Source organism: Corapipo altera, unplaced genomic scaffold (assembly GCF_003945725.1).
Source record: "Corapipo altera isolate COAL_440 unplaced genomic scaffold, ASM394572v1 112, whole genome shotgun sequence".
In the NCBI taxonomy this organism is placed as follows: Eukaryota; Metazoa; Chordata; class Aves; order Passeriformes; family Pipridae; genus Corapipo; species Corapipo altera.
In genome coordinates, this window is record NW_020884899.1 from 152,719 (window position 1) to 179,985 (window position 27,267).

Genomic DNA, 27,267 nt, shown 5'->3' on the forward strand with positions numbered 1-27,267 from the left:
GCTGTCCCTGGGGGTGTGCAGAGCTGTCCCTGGGGGTGTGCAGTGCCTGCCGGGCTCTGCCGCTTCCAGGGGCTCTGCCATGCAGGACACTGACTGCATTTTGCAGCTTCTGCTGAAAACAGAGAGGGCTCAGTGCAGCTCAGGGAGAGCCAGGAGCCAGAGGAGTAGGAGGTGGGGAAAGTCTGTTCTTGGTGGCAGGGAAAATCGGGAGCTGTCTCTAGAGAGAGGCAGCCCAGCCTGGCAGTGGGGTGCCCATGGAGGGTGCAGGTGCAAATGCTGCCTGCCCTCTGTATGGCTGTACCTGAGGTGACAGAGTGCACTGGGACACTGGGTTCAGAAAGAGGTGATGGAAGGGAGATTCAAGAAGGTCTACAGTCAGAACTAATTCAAAGATGACAAATGAGAGACTAGTTCACTGTTACTCCTGTTCTATCTCACCCCAAGAATATATTAAAATTTTGTCACAGCTGCTACTAATGTAATAATTGTCTCCTAAAGCATTTTTTCTTCCCATCAGGACTTTGAGATTTATAATGGAAATATTCTCATTATCACAGGTGACCACAGAAATAAAGGCCATAAACATTGTTTATGTTTCATTGACTGAGCCTAACTCAGGCTTCTATTGAGTTCCTTTACAACTGCCATGTATTTTCTCTGCAGATCAAGGATGTAGAAGTCCTCAACTGTGAATATGGCAAAAACACAATTAAGTTCCTTCGCCTGCATAGAGAGGGGAAGAAGCATTTCGTTAAAGAAGTGGAAGTGTGCACACATCTCCGCCTGACTTCTCCTCAGGAGTACCTGGAAGGAAACAACTCTCTTGTGATACCTACAGACACCATAAAGAATATTGTCCTTGTGTTGGCCAAAAAAAATGGGGTATTTTTTTATTTTTTAACTAGCCTTGCTGTTTCTTATGACTTCATTTGGAAGTGTTCGTTATACTTTTTATTTTTAATTGGCATGTCAGATCAGCACTGAAGTCATCTTCAGCCATATGAGAGACAAGTTCTCCTCCTCCACTGCAGACTTCTTTTTTCCTCACAATTAACACTATTTTTGTAATTTTATCATATAAGATCCATCTTTTTTTTTAATTTTTTAGCACATAATACTTCATTATTCCTATATAGCATTTTTAAACAGGTCTCAAAGCATGTGAGACTCCTCTTAATTCTTCTAACTGTGCTCTTACTTCACCAATGGCATCTATCATAACGACAATCTGTAGCGCTAATTGTCTGTCTCTGTAATGAAACCCCATCTCTACCACGTAAAACTTAATCAGAATAATTACTGTTCACTATGCTGAAATAATTATTTCAGCATTGTATCCTCAAAGCATAAGGCTAGCAGTTAATTTCAGTCCAAGGATTGCAGCTCACTGTACCACAGAACAGGAGGTTTTTGATGCAACTGGAGCTGCTATTTGCAGCGTGTGCTGCAAGCTGGTCAAATGACTGGGCACAGTGCACCAAGCCAGGAATAAGAGAAATCTGTGTTTTTAACTACACTGATTCCTCTCAAATATTTACAGCAACCAGAAAAATCTAGTTTTGTACATGAGGTAATTGATTCTTTCTAATAATGCTGTTTGCTCTCTTAGATCCCAAGTTTAGAACAATTTGCTATAGATATCTGCAATCACTTCATGACAACATTTTGCCAAGTGGTGTACGTCAAAACCTACGTTCAAGAAGTACCATGGCAACGTCTGCACGAGGTATCTAAAATACCAATACATTCTGTTTGTTTATGCTGTAGCCATTCCTCGCTCTCTTAGCTCCTGTTTTCCAGTTAAGATAGTATTTATGGCACTTTTACTTACATGTCTGCTCTAAATTGCAGAATGGTGTTCCTCACATCCACTCATTCATATGCGTTCCTGATGGGATCCGCTTTTGTGAAGCTGAGCAGTGCCGAAATGGTGAGAAAAAAAATTGGCAACTTCCCCTACTTCTCAGTAAATATTTCTGCCAATGAGAGACAAAGATGGCTTTAGAGAGAGCTACAGGTGTTACAGGGCTTACAGCACAGCCAAAACGCTCCACAGGTCTAAAACAAAGGATACTTCTAGAGTCTGTTTTGCAGTTCTTGATCTCTGAGACATGGCTGAAGAACTAATGTAGCTCCCATTCGTATGTGCATTCCAAACACAGAATGCTTACAACAGCACATCCAGCAGAACTGTTTTTTATTGAGACAGGACTTAATAGCCTTCCAAGAACAGGCTGCTAACTTTTTTACCCTATGGTATATTCTGCAGTCCCCCGTTATCATTACTCTATGCCCCACTGCTGCAGGCCAACTGCCTATGGTTTGCAGTTATTTTCAAACCCCTGTCAACGTGCTCTAATTTTATTGCCAAGATAGCTGCAGTTCCATTTCTGCAAGCCAGGCTAGCTTGAACATCATGAGCACTCAGGTCTACAAGCAATACTAGAGCGTGCTTACTATTTTTGCACACCAAAGCACTATTTGGCTTAAACAAGAGTTTCATGATACTTAAAAGACATAAACTTTCAAGCTCAACTGTCTTGTCCATAAATTTGCATTCCAAAGGAAGTGTAAAAATTATTTTTACTTGCTATGGCTCACGACAAGAACGTAAGTTCAGTCTCACTGTGATGGTGTTTCATTTAACCCATCTCTCAGACTCCTGGGAACTGAGCTGAGACCACTACATCATTTCACACAATGGGTGTAGAGGTTTTAAGCACTAGTTTGGTATCTATCTCAGCTGCACTAACATAACTTAGAACTATCTCCCATCCTACAACCAGTGGCAAGACCACTTTCAGCTGCAGACAGGGCACAAGTTCTGAAAGGCGCATTTGAGCACTGTCCCTGTGTTCCAAAATGAAGGAGGGAAGGAAGGAGGGAGGGAGGAGAAACACAAGTCTCCAGTGCCTCTTGGCCTCATCTCTTTTAATGCTACCAGTAATATTAACTACTGCTGTACTTCTGGCACCCTCAATAGTATTGACTTTGGTGTCTGGAAAAATGTTAAGAAAGAAATCTGAACTAAAAAAAAAAAAAAAAAAAAGGAAAGAAAAGAAAAGAAAAGAAAGAAAAAGAGTTTATGCTTTCTTGAAAAGCTGCTGCTCTTAATTTAGATTCAATTACATTTTTCATCATCTTGAAAACTCAGCATGAAATTCTGCAATTTCAGATTCTACACAAACAAAAAGCCTTTAAGGCTTACTGAAGAAACCACTTTTCCTTCTTGGACTTCCCTTCATGCAGCCCTTTAGCTGTTTCTTTAGGATTCCCTGCCTAGGTGAACAATAACCAGAGAAGATATTTGAATCACTTCTATTTTTCTTCTAAGAGAATGTTCTCTATATTTAGCATCCTCCTATGCACCTATCAGCCAGACACAGGAGTTCAATTCTCAGTTAATCCTATCTTTTAACACTTTTCTCATCATGAAAAAAAAACCCTAGTGAGACTTAATAGACTTATTTTTTGCCATTATATCAGCTGATAAAAGGCTCAGAGTGTTTTGGAAACTGAAAACATCAAAAGTAACAGAGTCAACATTTGACAATTGAAGACAGCACAAGCACAAAACATACTGAAAGCACAACGTGGGCTGTTCACCTTGGAAACTCTGCCTAGGTGTTATATCCTTCAGAGTGAGTTTCAGGCTGATTGCTGCACAGCCTTTCAGTCTTTTGTTGCAAGGAGCTCTTTCAAACAAGGCTATGTATTTGACTATAGGATAAATGTATCTCCAGTTTCACTGATAGAATCTGCACTACATTAATACCTGTGTAGCACAATCTTATACCCAAGCAATAACTTAATCAAGATCTGAACAAACCCCAGAATATCCTGTCCAAGGACAGTCTCTTCTTTACATCTTTTTAAGGCTTTGGTAAATAAGTGGGCAATATAGGCAAGACTACAGATATACCTCCATAGACTCATTCAAAACCAATAATGAATGTAAACAAGAAAAGATAGATAAAAGAAACATAAGACGCAGTTTCAATAATATCCAGTTACAGAGTAGTTTAAAAAAACCCCAAATCTCTAAACAATCATGCAGTTGAGAAATGTCTACCACAGTGGAATTGCTTCCAGTATAAATTCCTGCAAAGACATGGTTTAAAGTTAAATTTGTCAGTCTTCCCAGTCCAAGGCAGGATTACTGTGCACGAGATGTATTCAAGGATTACTAGCTAGTGCGAGCACCAAGAGCAGCACAGAAACAGCAGCTTGGGCTTCAGCCACTGACTGTCTGTACAGGCCCTGAATGAGCCTGCATGCCATGAAGTTTCTACTTTCTGAATCTGCTTTTTGGCAGTTCTGGTGAGTGAAATTTTCAGTTATCAGTTTGGTGTGCTCTAAATGACTGACTGCATATAATTTTTAGCCACCATTCAGAAGGTGTGTCAGGAGAAAACATTCAGGACACAATTGTTTGATCTTTAGGAGATGGTAATGCACTCATGCAGCAGTGATCCACAACAGCACATTTTATAAGTAGTGGCTAAGAGCAAAATCACTGTCAGTTTGAATCTGTGGGTGGCATCTGTATCGATGCCAGTTCCTGCTCATTAGCTGAGCTGCAGGGATTTGCACTGGCTCCTCTCCCTCTCATTCTCAGGGATGCAAAACTCCCAACAGGATGGGTATGTAAAGCAAATTTCTGACTGAGGCTCCGCCTTTATATAGATTGGTTTTGCACTCGTCTGAGTTGTTACAAAAGGGGCACCATACCTCTCCTGTACACAACAGCACTAGTAGCCTATTTCATTTCCCTTTAGAGAAATCAGTCATTCCTAAGTTGACATCAGTGGGAGCCAAGCCAATGCATGTCCCAGTTCCAGGTGGGATTCTCCATTTTCTGGACTGAGCTCTGACTTCAGTAGTTTTTGTCTTGCTTCTTACTGTTCTGCTAACATCAGCGTGCAGAAAATTATTATCTGCTTTCTGGCTTTGGAGTTGTCACTGCAAGTATCACCCAGAGTTTTTTTTCTCTCTGCCTGAAAATGAGCTCCTATTGTCTTGTAATTTTGGATCACAGGTCCTCTGGTCATCTTTGCTGGAATTAAAGACCTGAAACTTATGAAGACGACACAGTCTGGATTTGAAGGGTTCTATAAGAACGAACACACCACACTTCCTGAAAGGCATGACAGGATTCTATGTGGAGAGCTCTTCTGCAAGTGGTCATATGGCGAATGCAAGGATTTTGACTTTGATTGCATATGGTATATGTCTTACCAAGTAATACTGATACCTAATCTATGGCCACAAAGTCCCTCTATACAATACAGCAGGTGTAAGGGCCAGATCTGCATCTGCTGTGCACCAGCCACTTGCAGGTCTCAGTGGTGGCACTAAGCTCGTTACAAGGAGTGAGAGGCATGTCTTGGGGGTACTCCTCTCTGATGCTGCCTCAGTGGACAGGATTTAAATGAACAGTTCAGTGTTCAGTACAGAACACATCTGGAGAATAAAATAATGATTTTTTTAGATACTTTTAGCAAAACCTGCTTGTGAATTCTAGAGCTGGTGGGGGAGACCTGGGAAGAATTTGGAGGTGACAGGACAAATACATCATTCCTCCACAAAGACACAAAAAATACAAAAACCCCACCTCACAGTAAAACATTTTGGATCTAAACAGAGAGAGCTGATACAAAGTTTTGTAAGAACCTGTGTTACCTCTAGGAACAAAATCCGTGAATGTATCCTTGAAGCCTTTTCCGGACCACCTGACTGTGGGGAATATTCACCCTCATATCAGAAAACTGTCAACTCTATCCAGATGCTTGTCCTTTCCAAAGTGTCACAGGTATCTTCTTTCCTCTTTATGATGTTTTATTTAAACAATAGTGAATGTTAATTGGATGAGCGAGAAACAAACATGAGACTATTATTTCCTCTGTCAGACTGAAAACTGGTGATACAGCCAGATGGTCAGAAAAAACATGAACACACTGAGAAGTTCCTATGCTGCTTCCCAGGTGTGAACACAACAGGGGACAATATCACTCAGTGCTTGGCAGCACTTGAGTAAAAGTGAAAGGTGTCCTACACGACACATGTTCCCTAGATTACATTTAGTCAACTGTACTGGGAGGGCTGCATTGTTCTTTTTCTACAGCAAGTGAAAAGCCTGCTAGGCTGTTGCTGAAGAGGTGCCCTAATTCACTGTCTCATCCATTTTCATGGTTTCAGGTACAGGTCATAGAAGTGGTCTTGAACAACACTTTTTATAATGTCCTAGACATGAAGAATCTAGGCTTGACCAATGACAAAGAAGTAAGTAAATGCTTCAAACATAACTTGCCTGCACTCTTTAGAAATACTCAGCCTTAAAGCATAGCAGCAGTTCTGCACACAGCAGAGCTAGAGGGAGCAAACTTTCTCACCCAGCCCCAGTAAAAGCTCCACCTTACCTCTAAGGTTTACAGTTTACAAAAGAATAATTAATTGCCTTCTTGCATTGTTGATAAAAGCTAAAGGAGCACAGTGGAATGCTTTGGACATCAAAAGGATCTGTAACAGAGACTCTCTCTGAAAAATCAATTCCGTTTTCTCCACTGAATTTGACTTTCAGTTATAATGTCAACCTGTGCAGTTTTAACCAAGCAAAATGCACCATGGCATCCTTTCCCATTGCCAGGCAGTGTGAAAAGCCAGCCCACTGTGGCTCTTCTTTCTGCTCCATTGGCACCACCACTGAGGCCAGGGAGCATCCTTGGTGCAGTGGGTTATGAGTAGGTCAGCGAGGCCACAGGCTGGCTCCGGGTGACAGAGCACCAGCACTCTAAGGGAGCAGTGAAGAGATGTTTCTGTAGCCATTAGGAGCTAAGGCAGGTTGGTCCAACATGGACAAGGTGCAAGCTTGGGATGAGGCAGAGGGTGAGAGATGTAGGGGATGAGATGTATTTTCTCCTCCCTCCACAGCTGCTGTGGCTGCCAGCCAGGTCCAGCTAAAGGTCTGTTACAATATCCTCCTGTGAGAGAGAAACAGGGCTATTCCATTTTGCATCGACAGTCTATAGTCTGTTTATGCTCTAGTCTCCCTCCAAAGTCTTGGGATACTGCTTCCATCCTCTCGCATTCTTGCCTTCTTTCAGGTGGACATTATAGGTCCACCTCTACTTGTTATAACATCAACATCCACCACTGATGTTCATAAGAGAAGGCAAGGGCCTGGCAGGCGAATTTGTCTCAAAAGTAACCCATGTGTTTGTGCTCATTCCCCTCAGGTTTTGATTCCTGTGGAAGCTCCTTATGGCTCCTGTGCTTGCACTCTTGGCAGGAAGAAGTTTTTTGAAGCACAAGGCCATGTGCTGAAAGATGAGAGGAAATGTCAGTTTGGACTGGCAGCTGCCCAGGGAAACTAAACCTCTTGGCTATGCTCACACCTTCCTGATAAACTTAACAGAACAGCTTTCCTATCAATATTTACTCCTTATTGGCCTCTTCCATTGCTGACTACTTTTCCCTCTATGAACTCCTGAGGATGGGATTTATGAAGAACCCTCAGAAATTCAGAAATCAAAGTCTGTTCCTGAATTTCAGTGTGATTTGCAGATTGAAATCCCCTACACTCTTTGGAAAATCCCAGTTGAAAACTAGCTATTCCCAGACCTCTTAACGAAACAAATAATTTGATATCTGCAATATTTTTGACATGTAAAATCAGAAACTCTGTATATTCTATTTATTAATATTTCTTCAGTAAAATGAATATACTGGCACAAGACCTGCTGTTTCATTGACATAACCTGTCATAACCCCTTGATGCCACACTGATCTACAGAGCTGAGGTTCTGACCCAGTGACTGAACAGGGAATCAGTCAGACATGGATTTCTTTGCACAGGAAATGAAAATCAGGGAAAAAAAGTATCTCTCATATCTCCTTTGTGGTGTGAATATTTAACAGCTCTTGACTACTTTCTCTGCATGAATTCTGACTGCATGACTGCTGCTGCTGCTCATCAGATCATAAAGTTACTATATAACTACTTCTATATTAATCGCTGAGGCGTTTGAGGGTTTGGGCTATCTCTGTAGGCTTAATTAAATAATTTTCTTTAGTCTAATAATCTTATCATGACTTCTGAGCAGGCAGGAGTCAACCCAAGTAACCCTATTATTTTGAGGAGGGGTAGGCAGAAAGCCAGCCAGGCAGACAATGCTTATGTTACTTTGGTTACCCCAGGTGATGGCTTTGAACACAGAGATAAAACTATACAGTCAACAGTTCTCACCTTGCAAACTGGGCTGGCACATTTGCAACAGCAATCTCACTCCACTTCTAACAGTGTCTGACCACTGCTCCCACTCTGTCTGAGCACCATTTTCACAGACTCCATGTGACAGTGTACAAGTCCAATGGGAAGTGCCCAAAGCAACTTCTAAAAACTGCAATTCAGTTGCCTTTGTGCCTCTGGAGTTTGGCAGACCTGCAGCATTCCTCTGGGTACAATTATTAAGTTCACAGGCACCAAGTATGAGAGAGATGTCCTGCACTGTGTGACATTCTGAGGTGCTTTGCTTGCCTGGGTGAGCAGGACATAACAGAGGCAAAGGGAAGACACTGTTCAGAAGCCTGAGGTATCACCTGAAAAACAACAGGATAAATGACACCACAGAGTGAAACTGTCCCAGATATGATGTTCTCTGGTCACTAGCCAATTCTGAAAGCTTTATTTACTACACTTCTAGCTTTTGCTGGGGACATTCTTGCTCACCTTGTTAGATTGTGTTGTATTGCACTTGTGGGTTTACGTCTTGCTACTTCTGCCATTTCTAGGTGCTTGTAATTTATTAATGTATCTTTTATGGGCAAATAAAGAGCAACATCAAAAAACAAACTAGCTTTTGACTCTTTACCATTTACTACTATATATAAATGTAAACATTGTAAGTAAAAGAAATATTTTAATTCAGCCAATTTTACTTCAAAAAGAGACCAGTTTTGTTCCAAATGACAGTTCACTATCGACAGATGGAACAATACATGAAAAATAATCTTACTGAACATTCCAGCATTTACCCCTCTTCAAAACAAGGTAGATCTGCACAACCTACTTCCTTTCTACTTTATGAGAAATTTATTGCATTAGGCAGAAGGCTTCCTTCATTACTCTTTGTGCTTCATTTGTGGGCCTGTAAGGTAGTGGTGGACTAATGTTCATGGCAGAATGAGAACACAAAGCAGCAACCAGTTGTTTAGTGAGACTCTCCTGTGGCAACAAGCCCACACGTACACTCATTCAGTGTGGTTTGTATAAACCTCCACAGACACGCAGACATCAGTAAGTCCTTAAAAGCATCTCGGCACAGCTCCATCCAGCTCTGCAAACCTGAGTCACTTACGTGGGCAGCTTCTAAAGAAAGGACTTGGGCAATCAGAAGCAACCCAAGTTTTCCATATGGCAGTTAGATTCAGATAACAGTGGCATAAATCATTCTCGAAAATGGGACTCAGACAGACTTACTTGGGCCTGAAATTTGACCAAATTCCCACAGGTTGCATCAGATTCAGTCTCCACAATGGACCTGCCCTAATTTCACTGAGACAGATTTTTTTTCAGTTCCTGTCCGGAGGAGCTAGGCAAGTTGCTTACTGTGTTTTACTCAGAAGCAGCTGCGACGCTTTGCTGATGAAATCACACTTGATGCAAATGAGCAGCAGCTAGCAGATTGTAAAAGTGCTATTTAAAATACAACATCTTACTGATAACATGAACCTTACTGGTCCTGGGCTACATCCCAATAGGTTATAGGGCCTGAAATCTCCTACCAAGAAGCAGGGTATTTCACACACACAAGCATATTATCATTTTAGCATCCAATTCTTCCACATCCTGTTTCTGTTCAATTCTGACAGTTCAACCACAGCCCTCCTCAGCTGCTGATCCTGCTCTGTGCACAACCAAAGCTACACAGATAAAATGCACCAGGTAAACTCGTCAGCCAGTATCTAAAACAGAGAGCAAATGTCACTGTCAGAGTCAGCACAAGTGCTCTATCTTCCCTGACTGTATTATTCTCTATATACTCAGGCTACCTGCTTTCCAACATACATTTAAAACTGTCAGTTTTTATTAACTATTCCAGATACTTTTTCTTTCCTTCTTTAAAGTTGTCTTTTTCTTTTTGAAATTTAATCTTGCTTTTATCAGGAGTACATAATCCTGATTCGAAGTTGAACTGAGCTAGTTAAAGTGACCAAAATCCTGTTTCTGGCTAGAACTTCCAAAATAAATACTTCTGAATTTAGAATTCCACTATCTGTACACAAACAACAGCTGGGAAATGCACAGCTGTATCTAGAAAGGACACCAATTAAATGTCTCCAGCTATAGGATCAAAAATTTCAACTCGCATCTCAGCTATAATATAAACAGTTTTCCAATTCAGAGATTGAACCTTACCATTCATAGCAGACTGAGAAAGACAACACACGTACCTGAGTGCTTGCACACCCCCCCCCACTCCCATATAAAATACATGCATAAATGACACTTACTAGATCAGCTGATGTACGCCTGATCAATGGCAATCAAATAATAAAAAACAGGAGCTGGGGTTAGTTCTTACTAAACCAAAAATCCCAACCAAACAATACCAGAGGGACTCAAATAAATAAGGGAGTAGAGAAACCTTTGGTGCAGAGGGAAATGTAACAACCAAAACAAGGGAGCCTGAGTACTGCGAGGGGGTTCTGCCACTTCTCAAGGGTGGCATTAGGCATGAATTCCCCCATTAACATTGACAGCTGCCTGAAAAAGACAAGAGTTCGAGCTTTAATAGCATTGTACACCTGCAACGTTTTCAAATCTTTTAGACACACATATTTCCAGGTAGGAAAGCCCAGGCAAACCAGCATGTGGTATTTATACCGGAGGAGGCAGTTAGGAGTATCCTTGTGAAACAGGGTTGCTAGACCACACCCACTTCCATACTTCTCTTGCTGTGGTTTCACCACCAGCTTGGGAACAAACTCCACTAGAAGTACCATACTTTCTACTTCCTTCCACCTACTGCCATCCACCAGGACAAGACAAAGCCACATTGCTCTCGAATCAGAGACCGGTGCAAATGATGAGCATTCCCTCCCTTTTTTCATACTATTTAGCTGCTACAAAGTCAGAGGCGTCCTCAACATGGCAAGTACTGCAGAGTGTTTATAGAGGGGCAGCTGGATTACAGCAATCATCCGAAAAGGGGAAGAGAACATCTTGAGATGAGTGCAAGCCTGCCAATGCCAAGACATTTGCTGTTGCCTTTTCAGCAGATCAGCTGATGATACAGCAGTTCTAACAGCTGACTGCTCCTTTAACAAATATGCTCACGAGTGCAGCATGTAAATACAACAGTTGTCTCCAGTACTCACCAGCAGCCTCCAGCAGCAATGAAACTCTCACATGGAGACCAAGGACCACTTACAGTCTTCAAGGTGCTCCCCTTGGGCTCTCCAGGTGCTTGAGGTTACAGCTGTATTCCCCAAATTTACAGTGACTACCAACCAATGCTATTCTGAGAGTTGCATATACATCTGGGATCCAAATAACATCACTAAATCAATTCCCTAATTATAGAGGCTAAACAAAAAATAATTTAATGACCTTGTTACATTATCGTATTAAAAAGAAGACAGACTTTCCCAACAGGAATGAAAGCTATTTTAATAAATCAGTCTGCCCCTTCTCCCAACAGAAGCTGCCCTTGCAGGTTGCCAATGGGCTAATGACAGCCACTGTCCTTGCACCTCCTCTGGGGAAGCTGCTGTCAAAACTGAGCAACACAGAGGTGAAGGTGTATGGAGATCGTGGGTGGGATGGATGGGATATGGACGAGCCCTCTTGGCTGACATCCCCAAGCCCCAAGTCATCTCATTAGATGAAGCAGATGCCAACCTACTGCCTGTGTAAACTGCCCCTGAAGGAAAGGGTAGAGCAGATCCTTCCCTATCCCGCTCCACTCATCCTGCTGCTTACTGAGCCAATGATGGTTACACTGTTCACATGCACAGTTACAGTCATTTAATTTCCCACATGACTTTTGGGCCAAAAACCATTCCTGGAAGGGAAGGCACTACTGTTCTGACTTGGAAGCAAAGAATCAGAATAGAGACAAAGCGAGGTAATGTTTTTCTGGTCCTACTCGGACCCAGCTTTCAAATTTTAGACAACACTGCCATTAAAAAATGAGAACTCATTTTGTAGCTCCCCCCAGACTCACAGAAATTATGACTCTCTGATTTTAAATTAACTGTGATTCTAACTTAAATGTGACAGTAGAAAGAGAAGTGTTGAAGAAAACAGATCAATTAAATGTTGATTTTTAAAAGGAAGAAGAGTGAAAGGATTGGATAGAATCTGAACATGTAGGAAGAAGTATTGAAAAGAGGGAAAGGTCATTTAGCAAGTAATCACTGAGATCGAGGGCTAATGAGATGTTTTGCCTGGGCCATTTCTAACCAGGAGTGATCCACAGGTGGCTGCTCCCTTCATTACAGATGCCAAATCTTGTCCTATAATTACAGGAGCAAAGAATTTTCTAGAAATTGATAAAGTGCAGCACATGAGAACAAACGGAGAACAATAACATGCAGGGATGGGAGACAGCAGCACATAGAACAATTTTCTCTGGGTTGAGAAAGTGATCTGGGTGGACAGGCACAGCCACAGACCCCATACTTTGCTGACCGTTGCCTTATATGTGCTCTACATGTGGCACTTGGCACTGTGTTTGGATGCAAAGAGAGTATGCCATGCACTGTGTATTTACAGCTTGAGAGGAGAGTGACTAGAGCTAATGAACAATACCAATATATATTTCATAACCATTGTATCAGAAAAAGCATACTGTAATGCTTTCAAATAATTTTTAAAAGTGCACAAGAGATTGTGATAGATATGCACTGCTGGTGTTATGCAAAGGGTAAGAGGAAGGACGGGGAGCAGGAGGCCCTTGGCTGCAGCATGGCTCTGTTTTTGTGCTGACTGGTAGCAGCAGAGCAGGGTAGCTCACTGCTGCTTTGCTCCTTACAGATGCCTCCAGGACAAGGAGGGCACTCTCTGAATTGTGGTTCAGTGTGAAAGCAAAGACCACTGTCATGCTCAGTATCAGCTTAACCACCACCCAAAGCACAGGGAGGGCTTTTAAGGAAGAGAGACTCTCCTAGCTGCAGGCACATTTAAGGGGGTCATAAATTGGATTCCTGCATAGCTCTGCGACTCAGAGCTGCAGTACTGACATGGTATCCAAGTAATGCCTATCAGTCGCTTCCTCATCTCAACAGCAGCTGTGTTTTCTGCAAGAGGAATGGTAGCTAAAAATAATCTGGCTTTGACTTCCTCTTTCAAACCCTCCAGTCTCTTTTAAAAAGATTTTTTTGTTCTCCCAAAAACAGTAAGGAGAATATAAGAGACAAAACCAGAACGGTGACCTGCACAAAGGGAACAGCAGCATTAGAAAGCTCGGAGAACCGCAGGAAACTACAATAAAGATCAGGAATAGCAAAAAATGGTCACAATTTTGAGCAACATCCTGCAAATTCCCTTTGGCACTCGCAGCAAGCTTTCTGTTACTCCTTTACTTGTGTGACTCAGTGGTGCTGAGGAAAAGGGGAATACAATCTGGATGTTTCTGAATGCAATTCATTTGCTCATTAAAACATATTAAAAGAAAGAACTGTGCTCAGTAATCATCAAATGCACTCTCATGTCTGCACAGAAGAGATTTTTACTCCCTCATAGAATAAATATGTTTTACTTTCAATTCTGTGTCATCCATAGATCCACAAAATATGTCAATCCCACACCAAACATGCAAATGGAGAGGAAGAGAATATTCAATTAATCCTTCAGTAACACAGCACTATGTATTCTCATCCAAAAACAATTCTACAAATACAGGGCTGGTAGGCATGTCCACACTGCTGCATGCAGCTTTTCATAATCCTTTTTATAAACAGACCTAATTCTATATTAAAATTGTGTATTTTCATACATAATTTTTCAATTGCAGCCCACAATTAGCCTGATACAGACTATACCTCAAAACTCCCCAAGGTAGCAATGATGATCTCTATTTGAATCTAGTCTTGTAGAAGATGCCCACTCCCAGTAGGTACCTCTGGACACTACCAACTATAACAAAATCATAAGCAGAATTCAGACTGTGACTTACAAACCTGCTGCTAACAGACTAATACCTGAAGTAAGAACAGTATAAGGGACAGAAAAAGAAATGGTGAATACATCTCCATCCTACTGTCTCAAATTCCAAATAAATATACTGTACAGTGTAAAGGGTTGAAGGTATACAAGAAAGCATGCCACTGTATACAGTTTATGTATTATAGCATATACCATGAGCTTTACCTATGGCATAGCCATTAACATGGCCTTCTCCCTTCTCAAATCTCAACACCAGAAACCATAAACAGCTCTCTGAGTGCTGTAGCATGAACAGCCACCTCGCCCTTGGCCAAGTCAGAGTGAAGACAGGGCCACCACCTAAGCAGGGGATTATGGGAGCTCCTCCTTCCTCTCCCTGAATCCTTTCCCCACTTGGCAGAAAGCAGCACTCTTCTCCCTTCTGAGCTGCACCCCCTCACCATTTCCTCCCACATCATTTCCACTGTCACCACACTCTCATGCTTATTTCCTACTTCCTGGTTTCTTTGCTCAGCCCCACCGATGCAACCCCACACCCCAGTTCCAGGGGTTATCACAAAGCTCTCTGGGCCAGAGATGATGGTGAGCCCAGACAGGGCTTGGCACCATCCATGGGCTGTCTCCCAGAGCTTTGGGGGGAAATCAAATCACCTGTGTACCAAGGCTAGCACAGCAGCTCTGCAGCTCTGACAGGGGGAAGGGAAGCACAGGTGCTACCAGTGAACTGGGATCAGGGCTCCTCCTTCGGCACTATGGAACACCAGATAAGAAAAAGCAAAAATAATTAAATCTTTAAGTATCATGGTAGGTGATGTTAAAAGTAATCACAAGAACATAGAATATTAAGTAGATTTTGGTACCTTTTTAATAGGAAAATGGAGAAAAACAGGAGCTCCAATAAACCACAACAAAGAAAGAGAGAAAGTAAAAGATCTGTAAAGTAAACTGAATCCAAACATAAGCAATGTTTTATTGGGATATAGCAAGCAACCTATCAAATAGGGAACTGGTACAAACAGATTGAACAAGACTCTCTTTTAACAGAGATGTATGGTGATGAGACAGCTTCTTTCAGTTCTTAAAACAAGTATTCTAACTGTTAAGTAAAGCATTAAAAAAACCCCAATCATTACAACACCAAAGACAGACAGTATTAAAAATGTGCAGAATTTTACTTTTTACAAATTTCTGCATAATGTTAGAAAACAATCATAAATTAAAAAAGGAATAAAATTAAGCTTTTTTTGTTGTTGTTTGCAAAGGAACACAAACTTTTAAAAACCAACTATATTTTACATTGGACTACTATTAAAAACAGGTGAAAACAAGTTGAAAATTTAAAGAACAGCAAAAAATACACAACCCAGTTTCACCTGTCAGCAACACCTTCTGCTATCGAAGGAGTTATGTTAGTTGTATGTACAGCTTTAAACATTGCAGCATACCACGAGTAAACCTTAATAAGGTCAAAATAGGACCCTCTGCAAAAAAGGGTGACTTGGCAAGTGTCAGTCCCATCCTAAAATTAAAAGTAGGAATAATTTTAATAGGTCTTCAGTGTAAACCAAAACCTACTTTAACTGGTTTCTCTCTCCTAAAGATGCCTGTAAACTTTATTTGGGGTTGGTTTTATTTTTTTTTTTTTGTATTTCAATTAATGAAATCAAGAACTGGCTCAAAAATGAGAATGACATACCTCCCTTTTGTTCTGGATACAGTGATGTAGCTATCTCAACATGCTGACTGACACTTCCTAAAAGAGAAAATCATTATGTACTATGTAAAAAACACACACCACCTCTCTCAGTTCAGACTCAGTATATAGAATATTGCCAACTCTATCCAATAGGATATATATATATTGTAATTTGGTTTAAACTCTTAATAGATATATTCCCTCTTTACAAAGTTCCATCACATGAAACCAAATTGCTTATTTTTCCTTTGAGGTACAACATGACCCCAATGAGACAATTTGCTACAAAGAGTTGTTCTTTAGATGTTGTGTCTGTAGAGGTTTTACGTGATATTCATAGATTTTCAGCGCAGGCCCCAGTTTTAATGAAAGTCCAGTCAGTACATCATTTCTTGTCATCAACAGTAATGATTTGCCATCAATTTCCTATAAGAAGAATTAAAGAGTTGATAAAGACAAATGTACACATCTAACAGATGAGAATAGTCATGCAACAAAAGACTACTACAGAGAATCAGTCAGAAAAGAAATAGCAGCCTTTATTTTCCTGAAGCCATGTTTATAGCTGCTAAATTCTGGTGTCTGCTTTCCAAGTGGCTCACCTGTGCTGACTAAGGTATAAATACTATTTAGTCAAGCAAAAAATTCAAATGAGCCTAATTTCAAAATTCCCTCCTTGTAAACCTCTTTCAAATTAATAGGTACAAGTGCAGATTGTCTAATTATCAGCCATCAAGGGAAGGATACCCTTAAGAAGGCAGCTTACGAAGTGCATTTCAGAATTACTATTGACAGCAACATGCAAGTTTAGACTCATCAGTATCTGCTAATAACTTCAGGTGCCTTCTTTAAAAGGCCAACCTTCCCATGCATCCTGTGGGGGAAAACAAAGAGAAGACTCTTGCAATCAGAAATTTCAGAAGGGCCTAACTGGAGCTTGACACTCTGAGGTAACTTATCTTCCTCCACTTACAAGGGAGGAGGAGAAAAGTGGCAACTTGCCAGCCGAGGTCTCAACAACCCGTACACTTTCCTGCTTAAATATAATTTGTAAATCCGAGATATGGTGGCACTTTTTTCTCTCAGACCTTGACCTTCTGACCTGTTTAGGTTAGAAATCCTGTAGGCTTTGGAGCTTTTTTCCATCTCAAAACCTTGTCATATGTTTGAAAACTACCTCTAAATGACTTTTCAAAGGTCAAAATGGAAATGAAGAATCCACATCTCTCAACTCCCTCCTCCATTTTAGACATGGGATCATCCTTTTCGTCACACATTCCTACAGTTCAGTGACACTGCACTACTCCAGAAACAGGAGTTACAGCTACACAACAATGCATTGATTGGTCTGGCTCATAAGACAGCCAGACCTCCAAAGGGCATCACAGCCCAAAGAAGTATACAGCCTTATCTGGCATTCTCCTGCACTGGACTTCACTCTGCTGTTGCATTCTTTTTTTACTTTTAATTAAGGAAACTCCCACTGTTAAGTGTTGAATTTGTTATCAATAGCCAACAATGAATTCAAATGCTGGCATATTGTTGTTGTCCTCTAATATACTGCCAAAATTTAGTATTTTTGTAAGTATTATAAATGTCACACATGAATTTATCAAACTGCAGCATGTTCCTTAGGAATATTAAATGTTGTCTTGGAAATGTTAGAGATCCCATTCTTGATTATAAGTCAACATGAAAAGAGGAAGATATATATTACAGTTCAGCATGAATTTGTCCAGACTGATCTCTCTTACAATTCGATAAAGTTTATAAATACAAAATACATGGACAAACCACAATATAGTCAAAGATCAACTGAAAGTGGAATTTCTTTAAAATACCCCCAGGATACATAAGACTGTTAATCCCTCAGAGGAGCACAAAGTAACAGTATGTCTAAAAGAAAAAAAGTTTCCAATAACTTTTTACCCAATTAGAGCAGGTCTCTTTCCAATTACTGTTGAGAATGTTAATGGTTAAAACCAGTTTCTATCCTCTCTTTTCCATTCGTCACAATTCTTTCTCTGGGAATTTTGACACCAGTGAGTATTTTGCTCATTGCTATGACCGATCTGAAGGTGCTTTTCTGCTGCTGTTCAACGATGCTATGGAGGAAGAACAGCCTCCAGCTTGGTAGGATCCCAATGAAGTAAATCCAGTACCTGGAACAGGAGAAACTCCAAGAACAGGAAAAAAGCATCTATTCCTTCCCCTTCTTCTTCTACAGGGTTCCCTGTGATTTCTAGAAGTGCTGGTAACTACTAAAGCTTTCATTGAATAGAAAACTGATTCTTTAACATCTGTGTAGAAATGAGTGATTATGTATTCAGAGTTCAAGCATTTTATATCTTTGTGTGTATTGTAAGCTTTACCTCTTCCACTTCCTTTAAGTTTCCACATAAACATGCTTCTGCACAATTGTCACAGTTACTCCATTTTTTGGCACCAGGTAAGATTCTGTATGCTTTAGTGACTTCTCTGATTTCTTCTCTGCTACTTGTCTATTTTCTGTATTTTTTGGGGGGGATGCAACTTCAATGCCAGCTTTCAGTATGCTTTTTTTTTATGTTACCTGCAGAGAGCCACCTCTGCACAACTAGAGCCAACAGTAATTTCCCACTGTGCCTGGACGATCTCAACAGCAGTTGAATATTGTCTTCAGCAAATAACCAGAGGACTGGTTAAGCTTCAAGTCCTCCCACCACTCCTTCTGCCCTTTCTGAGAACTGCAAGGTTTTACAGCACAGGCCACATGAAAGCATGGCAGCCAGCATGTTCCCACACTCCTCTGTGCCGTGGCTCTGCCAGAAAGCAACAGTGGACACCAGCTGGTATCAAACCCCAGATTCCCTTCGGGTAAGGGATTGCAGCGAGGCCAGGAAACCAGCACTGGGCTTATCTGGCTATCGCAGGACTAATGGGTAAGAAGCCACATGGGCAATAACAAAGGTCACAGCACTAGCATGTCTTGAGACTTTCAAACAGCTTCAGTCTTGGAGGGAGCTACAGCCCCCTCTGCTCCCAGGGCTCCTAGAGAAAGCCCAGCCACATGCTGGCAGGCAGCATTTCTTTGAAAGTGTTCACACCTTCACCCTGCATCTGGTATTCCTCCCTCTTTAGGTATCCTCAACTTCTTGGCTTGTCTGATTTGCTTGCTGATGTTATGTTTTTTTATTACTGGGCAGCATCTTTGAGTTGAATGTGTTTTCATCAGTGAGCTCTTTTGATTTGCTGACATCAGTGGAACTCCAAGAAGGAATAAGGTATAATCATCATACAACCATCACTTCTTACCAGCACTTACAATACGGTTTTAATAAAACATTCTGCAGCTCTTAAAATGTCTTCTCATAGTCCTTAAAATATTCTAAGACAAATTCAGGTCTTAAAAATTTTTTGAGTCACTTGTTTTAGGCAAGTCCAGATGTATTCAGATTCATCAAAAGAAAGCTGGACTCTGCTACTGTTGTGTAAAACCTGAACATAATAACAGATTACATTCTGGGCTATGGATGTTTTGTAAGGAAACCATTGTGCTACCCCTACCAAAGCAGTTCAGTGGTAAATAATTTCCCAGTGTTGTAGGTGACACTGAATACTTTCCTTTACCACTTACAACCTCATTCTTTTCCCAGTACATATTCAGGGCAGTAGCAGATCTGGTTTCTAGGGGCCCAAGCAAACTGCAAATGGCAGAGGAAAACAGAGATGGCCAAAACTTAGGCTGCATGACTGGTGCTCCATAGACAGAGCATGGCTGGGATTCAAACTGAACCTGTCTGCACTGCCATACCTGGAAGATCCTGATAACAGATACCATAAGAAGACAGAGTTAAAGTTAGTGGCTAGTAAATAGTGTAGAAGAAACTGAACACCACCATGGTAAGAGGTTAGGGATAGGGTTATTTATGGGGCTGTTTCTGATCCAGACAAGGAACAGGGTGGCAGAGCTGCTATACAGAACCAGGTACTTGCTGCTCCTTGTGCTACTAATGGAAAGGAGGGGCAAAGAAGTGGTAGTGACTTCTGCAGTGACTGGCCATCCCACAGCTCCTAGCCACATCCTGGTGGCAGCTGTCCGCCTCCCTCTCCAAGGCTTTAGCATAAAGTGACACTGGCAGTGGAATCACAGCCACATTTCTGCGCATGCCTATCCTAGCAGAGTCCTCAGTTATCCTACTGAAGCCACTTGCCCTCACTGCAGAATACTAGTAAAACCTTTACACTCCACTTCCCCGCTGTTTTCCATAAGGTTGTTGCAAATTGCTTTGCCAAAACTCGTGAGTCAGCCTCACCTTGCTGCTGAAAGAGCAGTAGTAATTACTGCAGTATTATTGACAAGCCAGCTGAGGTGCAGAGAGGTTAAGATATTTGACGAAAGTCAGAAGTATCTGTCAGTACAAGATAAAACCTCCCAGAGGCCACAATTACTTTGTCTGTGTGGGTTTTTAAGCCACATTTCCAGAGCTGTTGAGGAGACATGGATGCTGGTATTAAGGAATGGACACACTCAAACATTTTCTTTTTTGGTCTGTTTACCCATCTTCAAATTCTGAAAAATGAGTAGCAGCTGGAGAAAGAACCTTCATCTGCAACTTGCCAGAGAATCACCCAATGGCAGGCTTTTCAACCCCAAGAATAAAGATACAAAAGATACTTCATTATATTCATCAGTTACAATCAGATGGGATTTCACAGACATGGTGCTGAAGGCCAGCAACATTAACCTGATCAACAATGTTATTTCATATGAGATACACAGTGTCCCTGCAAAGCCACCAATAACTTGCACTAGCCCACTGCCTTGGAAGGTCAAGATATCTGTTTTGATAACTAAGTACAAATGTTGGTGACTTATTTCCTGGCAGTTGCACTTAAACCTACAGATTTATCAGGGAAGGTGCTGAACTGACAACCTGGAGATATAAGTTACTCCCCTGTGGAACAGGTGGGCTGTAGGCCAAGTAAGCTGACTTTCCTATTCTGCTTCCTTTACCAGTTTGCTGGCAGGTGAGTTACAAGGGGTCATCTGACTGTTAAGCTCTTTGCTGATCAAATCTACCAGAAGAAGCCATGCATCAGCATCAGCAGCTACAAGGTCCAGAAACAAAGACCCAATCTCTTTCTCAGACTGTCATACGAACACATTGCTCCCCTACCAACTTATCCTTTCCCTGTTCACTTGTACTGCCAAGTTCACTGTAACACAGTAGCCCCTTTTTCACCCTAGGCCTTCAGAAAAAACTTGCTGCTTAGGAGCCTCATGTTTTATAAATACTCATGAGTGTACTTACACAATACACTAAGAAAAAAGGGAATTACTATTCAAGACAGTGAAATTGAGTGTGTTGTACAGGAAGACTTGAGTTCAAGCCAGAAAATTTGTTTAGATTTCTCATCTTTCTAATGACTATTTTAAACAAACTCCAACTCATTAGCCAGAGCTTGCAGAAAAATATTATTACTCAAAGTTCATAGTCCCATGGATTGTCATCCAGTAACAGACTCAAATCCCCCCATTAATGTGAGATTTTCACTTCCATTTTACAGTATATAGTCAGGCCTATGGCAAAACCACACAACATGAGAAACTGGTGGCAGTCAGAAGGTGTTTGATAACAGGTTTACCTGTTCTTGAAAAGCACTGGCTTGTTCTTCAAATCCAGCTGTTCTGAAATAATTCACAACATCAGTAACAGCCCAGTCAGCAGGATCTGGAGGTCTCCCGTTCTCTACTGAACTGCAAAGTGAAAATCCAGACAAGTAGTCACTAAATGCGTGCAGAACATCTGCTGCTTCTTTGTGCACACCACACGTACGGCCCCTCCCTCCTTGTTTCTTCAGGAAAAGTATTCATGGATGCACCTCCCTCTGCCCTGATACAGAACAGTCATTCCTGTTCTCTTCCATTTCAAAGACCTAATGCTGGGGACAACTCCCAAGTACCTCTCCCTTCAGAAAAGAAGAAAATATAGGAATCTTCACATCAGCCAAAGGTATTCAGTCAGGATCTTCCTACAAGTGTGCTGCCTTTGCTGTTGGAGAATGAAGACTGCCATAACTGAGGATCCAAATTCCTGTCCTTCAAGCCTTCAGCTTGTTTTCAGCTACCAAGTACCTAACGAATTGTGTGTCGATTATTCTTTTCCCAGATGAGACTGCGCTTCCTTGTAACATGGCTAGAAATTACTGGTAACCATCTTTACCTTATAAAAACAACATCAAATAATAAAACACAAACAAACAATATTCCCCCCCAAAAAAAAAAAAAAAAAAGAAAAACAGAACAAAAGAAAAAAGAGGCACCAAATGATTGCACTTATTCTTAATATAGAAAATTTCCCAAAACTGTTTTTGGACTCATCTTCAGACAAATCTATGGACTTCCTAAATAACTATGAATCTGAGAAAACATCTGTTAAATGCAATCAGAATTAATTCCTTCTGTGATTAACCTCAGGCAATTGTTTTCCACAGCAGCAAAACCAACCAAACGTTCATATTACTATCCTTATTCTGCCTTTCTTTTCCTCAAACTGGAATCACCATATCACAAAGATAACCTTTGTGTATCTAAAAATTCTTGGTAAAAGACACACAGTGAGCTTGATTGCCTTTCCTATTGGGATTTATGAGGATGAAGAGCAAGACATCAAAGAGTTTCTCTAACATGTTTCTCCAACTGAAAGTCCTGAAGTTCATGCCAAATATTGTTCACTGTTCTGCATGCTTAACCATAACAGCAATGAAGAAATATTGAAAATGTACAGATCAGGACAGAAGGCAGAATCCTGTCCATTTCAGGGCTGAAGCTGAGCAGCAGGACTTGGATTTCAACAGCACCAGCTGGAAAAGACACGCAGATTATACTCTGCTGACACCATTTTTGTTCTGTCCTCCAAATTTTTCTTTTCCAGCTATCACCACCTCTGCCTTGCCTGGACTTGTATGTCTTTCAGCAAAATAACCAGAGTGTCAACCATTTTTCAAACCAGCCAAACAGAATCACATAGAGTGCCTCCCATCACTGTTTCTACAACATCCTAATTTCCACAACTTTCTGAGCCCTGGGAAGGAGGACTTGTGAAAACAACAGTTTTTGCATCTCCCCCAACTCTTGAAATGTCCCTGTCAATATGGCAACAAAATCTGACTGCAGGGACTCATCCACAGTCTATGCTGCTCTTGGCCTTCTAGAAGCAGTTTCTTTCACTTATCACATATCTCAGAGCAATAAGCAAAGGACCAGAGTTTCTTACTTTTGCTCATCACATAATGACTTACTTCATGAATTGCTTCACTGATTGTGATTACATAGGAAGCAACACTCAGTAAAATTGAAAATGGGACTATCTAGTCTTATCAGAGCTGCATTTTTTTTTCTTTTTACTTTTTTTAAGCCAAAGAATGCCTTTCTCTTAAGATTTTTCAGTGGTGTGTACATTCTGAAGCCTCAGAAGTAAAATGTTGAAAGCACCACAGAAAATCTACACGTATTTATAAAAGCAGAATTTGAAGAATTATATTTAAATCTTTGCACTTTCCCTACGTTATAAACTATGACTTGCAATGACTCATCTTCTACTTAAAAATAAACAAACAAAACCTCAACAACTCAGTATTAGAAAAAACTCTAGGAGATACCGAATTTAATCCTTCCTAAACAGCAAATAAAAGGTTCAATCTGTAAAAATACACCCTGACCATAATTTGCTTACTTCTCCAAACATTTTAATTTCAGGTTAAATACGGTCCCAAACTCTCCTTCCCACAGTTTTTTTATCAGCCCAGGTGTGTTGGGGGTTTTTTGTAGCTTTTCTTTTATCACTAGGGAACTACAGCTTGGTCCAGCCTCATCCCAGGCTCAACTGCAATGACTTCAGGGGCTCTATCTCTGTCATTAACTAATTGCAGGAAATAATTGCAAGTTCCTTCCTCAAGGAATAGCATCATGCTGGACCTTGAGTGGAGCCAATTTCCACAGCTACAGCTGCAGAAGACTGGAAGGCATGTGGCAGACTGCTGGAGGCTGGCTGGATTTTAACCCATCTACCCACACAGATGCTCATTTAGCTTGTAGACTTTAATAGTCTCCTCCTTGCCCTGCTGTTGACATGGCTCTATTCTTTAAATAAGGAAAGTGAATATATAACATCCATAGCTTAGCCATACATTGCTTTATGCCTGACATCCTGGATGCTGTAAAAGGACTTAAGAGGACTGGCATTTTAGGCTTTGACAGGAGATACTAGATGCACTGACAGTGTATAAAGATTAGGCTTGTCTGCTTTTCACCAGGGTCCCTGTGCCTTTATTGCCACCATGTGGCAGAACCAGCAAGGTCTGAAAAGCCATAGCTGAGAACAAACAGATTTTATCCAAGCTCTTTATAACCACTTCAACAAAGTGTCAAATATTTCCTTTGTAGATAAGCACACAAACATACTATATACATTCATCTAGAAAACACAGCCCTGATCAGTTTAATTACATTTCCCATCCATTCTAAAAAGCCACCTTAGCAATCAGTATTTGAGCCTTTTTCACTGAAGCCTTGGGGAATATGATTAAATGTGAACTGTCCTTGCTTTGACTGCCACCCTTCTCCTCCCACCAGAGTACTCATTGTAGAAGCCAGACTGTCAACTGAAGGTGGCTTCTGAGGGACATACACAATAATCCATTCACAGTCACTGAATAGGAAAATGCTCTTTATGTTGGTGTGGTATAGCCAGCATCTCAAGTGAAGGGGCAGGATGCTGATTTTAATGGCTGCCATCAGATCTTTTGATGCTGTGTCATAATCAGGTGTTTTATCAGCATCCTGAAGTGACCATTATTATTATTTATATTACTCTAGTGCCTGGTAGCCTAAGCACTGTCTTGTTGTCTTGGATGGCTTATGTAAAAGGGATCTGAAGGAGAAGAATGAGCTGCAGCTGCGCAGAAGTGCTGCAGTTTGAGAGGACAGACAAAGAACTCACTCTAGTACCTTTCTTTGTGGTTTGTTGTTCGTTTTTTTTTTTCTTTTAGTATATATGCACATGTGTACATCTATCTCAGCATGGCTTCTATAACCATAAAGCAACAAGGCCAAACCATAAAGCAGCAAGGCCAGATTTTTCCATACAGAACTTCACTTCTCAGATCACGGCTTCATTCAAAATTGCTAGTCCTAATCTAAGAATTTCTGACCTTTAAGGATAAGTAAATGCCTACAAAACAGTCCCTATTCCTTAACCTGCAGTTTACCACATAAAAGGAAACAGTAGAGCAGTGCACACCATATCTGTCTTATTCCCACCATAGGTCTGAAGTAAAAACCCAGCAGTTTAGGGCTTCTCCAAGAAACAGCTTAAGATATCTGTTTCAGAAGAGAACCGACACTGAAGTGATATGCTGCTGCTACTTCTCAGCCACTAGACAGGTGGGCTGACAGCAGAGAAGGGCGTATGTCTTTCTGAATGAGACAGAAAGCAGATTTCCACACAGGACACTTCTCTCCATTAGGCACTGGTTCTGCAAAAGCCACAAGCAGACAGGTGAGCAGAGGCAGAATATTGGTTACAGTGCTACCACTTTCTCTAGTAGAGAAGAAAAAAAATTGTAGGAGGAAGGTGTACCCCTAACTCAAGTTACCAGCTTCTTCTACATCTCTCCACTGCTATACAGTCCTTCTGCACACCTCCTCTAAGCAACTCAGTGCCCTAGAGTCTTCTATTTCAAAGTTGAAATATAATAGAAATAGTTTACAACAGACAAGGTTTGAAATGAGCAAAGATGGAGACACCCACAATTGCCAACCACATTAGGTCAAAGGAAAACTACATTCAAAATCCGTGTCCTGTTTACAGAAAAGGAACATTTCGAATTCACTTACTTTTTGACATCCAGAGAGCCATTTTCCTTGTTTTCCATGTCAACAATTAGCATGGGGAAGATAGAGGCTTCTTTTACTTCAGCAACTGATTAATAGGGAGGGGAAAAAAGCAGTGTGTAATTATTGCTAGTATGACAAGAGCAACATAATGTAACAGAAACAAGCATTCTACAGGGACACAAGCATGTTTCCACCTGAGAGCAACAGCACTGTCAAAGACTGATTTTCTCAGAAGCTTGGCAAAGACAACAGGAGCTAATGAACTAGAAAAAAGTTGACCTGTGCTTCAAACACAAGAAATATTTACTGCCTGAAAATCAAGGAATTTGATCCTTTTGAAGTGTTAAAATATTGATCAAATTATATATTCATATACATGGAGACCGACCTACAATATACAGCTGTGTATCAAGAGAGCTTAACAGGCCTTCAGTCAGCCTGTGAGGGGTCCAAACAGACGCATGATCTTATCCTTAGAGAGGTTTGGAAATCATAGCCTTGCTTTACAAATGGGTACTCTGGGATACAGATGAGCACAGTCATTTTTGCCCATCTCACACATAAAAAGGGTAAGCAGAATTACTAATTGAGCACCAAACTCCTGAGGCTTACATCAGTATCTTATCCGTAAGACCATCCTTCCTGCACTAGCTTCTTTTATAGGTCTAGTATACCAAACCCCAAAAATGGAAGGAGCACATGAAGCACAGAGGAGAAAATCCCATTAATTTCCCTTCTCACTGCGTGCTGCAGCACTTTCACCACATAGCTTTTTCCACCACTCAACTAAACGCAGAAATGACCTGAGCCTTTCCTTTCTGTTCTCAAGTAAACCATTTCTGTTTTAGAGAGCGCCAGAGAACTGACCAAGGACTCAGGATGTTCTTGCTGTGTAGCATTAATGGATGCCAGTGAAATGGCACAGGCTCTGGGAAGTACATAACAGGGAAATCATGCTCCTCAGCTAAAACTTTGCAAAAATAGAGAACTGCAATTAACACTGTTGTTAAAAAAAAAAAAAAAAAAAAAAAAGGATCCTTTATTAAACATCACGTAAAGCACCAAGAAGACAGTAACAAACAAAATCGAAAAGCTGCTTCCTGCAGCGCTGACCGAACAACTCCACGTCTTGCCCCGCATCACTTCTTGGTTCACCTGAGGTGACTGCAGGCGACACCCGCACCGCACCACCTGCCGGACGCCCCCGCTCCGCGCCCGCGCAGCTCCCGGCGCCCCCCGAGCTCGGGGCGGGCACCGCCCGCGGAGCCCCCGGGGCTGCCCTTCCCCGCGGCCCCGCCGGGGCTGTGACACCGTTCGCCGTGTCACGGGCACCCCCGCGCCCGCTCGCCTGCACCGCACCGTCAGCTCTGCCTGGGGCGGGGGAAGCGAGGCAGAAAAACCTACCTACGAGCAACTAAACCAGTGCATGGTCCCCGGCTGCTGCGGAGCGCCGGAGCCCGCGGCCCCCGCCCCCCGGCGGCAGCGGGCGCTGCGCGGCGGCTCCGAGCGGCGGCGGGCGCG

At 41.5% G+C, this 27,267-nt stretch overlaps 3 protein-coding genes across 4 annotated transcripts in view; 1 reads left to right on the forward strand and 2 right to left on the reverse strand.

Moving 5' to 3' along the window:
* The window catches only part of DNASE2B (deoxyribonuclease 2 beta), a 13,098-nt gene extending 11,175 nt beyond the window's left edge, over positions 1–1,923 (reverse strand). The window contains exon 1 of the mRNA XM_027648883.1: positions 1,832–1,923. The gene's annotated coding sequence lies outside the window, so the exon portion shown is untranslated. The remainder of the gene's footprint in view (positions 1–1,831) is intronic.
* The window catches only part of LOC113949820 (uricase-like), an 8,762-nt gene extending 1,274 nt beyond the window's left edge, over positions 1–7,488 (forward strand). Inside the window, exons 2-8 of the mRNA XM_027648858.1 lie at positions 609–882; positions 1,610–1,726; positions 1,852–1,930; positions 5,039–5,225; positions 5,689–5,812; positions 6,199–6,282; positions 7,236–7,488. Of these exons, the coding sequence (XP_027504659.1) occupies positions 609–882; positions 1,610–1,726; positions 1,852–1,930; positions 5,039–5,225; positions 5,689–5,812; positions 6,199–6,282; positions 7,236–7,373 (1,003 nt within the window). The 3' untranslated portion in view covers positions 7,374–7,488. The remainder of the gene's footprint in view (positions 1–608; positions 883–1,609; positions 1,727–1,851; positions 1,931–5,038; positions 5,226–5,688; positions 5,813–6,198; positions 6,283–7,235) is intronic.
* Positions 7,489–15,111: 7,623 nt separating this feature from the next.
* SAMD13 (sterile alpha motif domain containing 13) overlaps positions 15,112–27,267 on the reverse strand; it is a 16,223-nt gene continuing 4,067 nt past the window's right edge. The window contains exons 1-4 of one of the 2 annotated variants that reach the window (XM_027648885.1): positions 27,151–27,240; positions 25,747–25,831; positions 21,495–21,606; positions 15,112–16,292 (exon numbers count right to left, since the gene is read on the reverse strand). In XM_027648885.1, the coding sequence (XP_027504686.1) occupies positions 16,149–16,292; positions 21,495–21,606; positions 25,747–25,799 (309 nt within the window). In that variant the 5' untranslated portion in view covers positions 25,800–25,831; positions 27,151–27,240 and the 3' untranslated portion in view covers positions 15,112–16,148. Of the gene's footprint in view, positions 16,293–21,494; positions 21,607–25,746; positions 25,832–27,150; positions 27,241–27,267 lie in introns of those variants that run through there. The other variant, XM_027648884.1, reaches the window with a different exon arrangement.